Source organism: Entamoeba nuttalli, assembly GCF_000257125.1.
Source record: "Entamoeba nuttalli P19 unplaced genomic scaffold asmbl_10332, whole genome shotgun sequence".
In the NCBI taxonomy this organism is placed as follows: domain Eukaryota; phylum Evosea; order Mastigamoebida; family Endamoebidae; genus Entamoeba; species Entamoeba nuttalli.
The window spans coordinates 16264-18121 of NW_008580120.1; the positions used below are offsets into that span (position 1 = coordinate 16264).

At 24.8% G+C, this 1858-nt stretch overlaps 1 protein-coding gene across 1 annotated transcript; it reads right to left on the reverse strand.

Annotated features, from left to right (window-relative positions):
- Window positions 1–767: 767 nt before the first annotated feature.
- Window positions 768–1532, reverse strand: ENU1_215150 (hypothetical protein; the record flags this gene model as incomplete). The annotated part of the gene is made up of 1 exon (XM_008862560.1): window positions 768–1532. The coding sequence occupies one exon, from the start codon at window positions 1530–1532 to the stop codon at window positions 768–770; it is 765 nt and encodes a 254-aa protein (XP_008860782.1).
- Window positions 1533–1858: the final 326 nt, after the last annotated feature.

A 1858-nucleotide genomic window follows, 5' to 3' on the forward strand; every position in this document is an offset into this window, starting at 1 on the left:
ATGTTGAAATGAAAAACGACTATGAAGAATATGATGATAGAGAATGTTATTATGAATATGAATGTCAAACTGGTTGTTTGAAGCACAATCAAAAGATGTTAAAGAATAAGACAATTGATTGTATCATTACTAGTAGTTTTAGGATGAAATATTATATGGATAATCATTTGGCTCTTGTTACTTATTGGCTTTGTTTCAATGCATATCTTCTTTAATAAAATCAATATTTTAGAACAACAAAAAGGGTATAAGATTTATGAACAAGTAACATTAAAAAGAGATGTTGTATATTCATTTGCACTTTGCACAAGTAAATTTTGTGAAATGAACGGAACTATATGGTACAATAAAATTCACAATTAGATAATAAATTCTTAAACGTAGAGAATAAAAATGATGAATGTTTAGAATATATTAATATTCCAAGGAACCATCCGAAAGAAATAGAAAAAGAAGAAAATATTTCATTCAAAATAATTCTAATAAATGTGATTTTTATTGATGGGAAGAAATAACATAAGTTCAATTACTTTGTTTATTTAAAATTATTGAATTTTGAAGTGGAGATAGTTTAATATCACTTCTTCTTTATAATGAAAATAAATTCATAGAAGAAGTTTAAAAAAGTATTTTTTAGGTAAAAAAATAAAAAAGGATTTTAATACAATTTTGATTATTGTTTATTGTCATTTATCATTGTTTTCTTTAATGAACAAGAATAATAAAATAGAAGAAAATGTAAAGTTGAAGAAATAAAAATAACATTATTAAAAATCATCCCATATTGATGTTGTTTTCTTTCTTATATTATCTTCTTCATCTTGCTCATTCCCTCCAAAAAGAAATTCATCCTCTTCAGGAATTTGACTTGTGGTTTGTTTCAATGTCTGCAAAATTGTACTCAATTTGATTGATGACTTTGTTTGTTTATTTTCTTCATTCTTTAAAATTAAAGGTTTTTGAATATATTTATTTTCTTGACTTTCTTTAACTTTTTCATCTTTTATTTTTTGAGAGTTATTATCAAATAATGCTAATATTTCTTCAATATCATTTATTTCTTCATTTATTTCTTTTTCTTTGGAAAGTTTTATTGTTTGTGTTTTAGTTGTTATTTGTCTTTTTATTTGTTTCTCTTCTTTTTCTTTACATCTCTTTGACTTTTCTGTTTTTCTTTTCTTTTCCTCGTCTTTCGTTTCAAATGGTTTTATCATTTTCTGATATAAATCACCTTCTTCAACTTCTTCTTCCTCAAATTCTTTCCAAATGGATTGTTCTCCTTTGTTTATCCTTTTTTGTTCTTCTTCTTCCGTAATATACAAAACTTTGTCTTCTTCTTCTTCTTTTTGTTTAACTTGTTTTTCAATGTTTTGTTCTTCTTCTATTATTCTTTTTTCATTATACTCTCCACATAATTGTCTTAAATCCTTTGCTTGATTAGATATACCAAATATGTGTTTGTACGATTGCTTTGCTCCACAAACTTTGCACTCAAATTTCTTCGTTTTCTTCTTAATATGCACTTGAAACATTTTGCATGAAAAACATTGTAATAACACAAATTCTTGTGCCATTTATTATTAAGTTTTCACCTTAAAGAACTTCTGGGTTTATTCTTTAGTTCCTCATAAAATTATTTGAATTTTATATTTTCTTCCTTTGTTTATTCTTTATTATTTTTCTAATGTTGGTGGATATTTTCCCATTACAAATATTACATCATCTGTCATTTCTTGGTTATTGAGCATTGTCATTCAGTGCTGTAAAGAAACTCAAACATGACATAGAAGTTCATCGTTGTACAACAGAATGAATGTCAATATCAATATATTTCATAGAATTAATAAGATGAATGGTA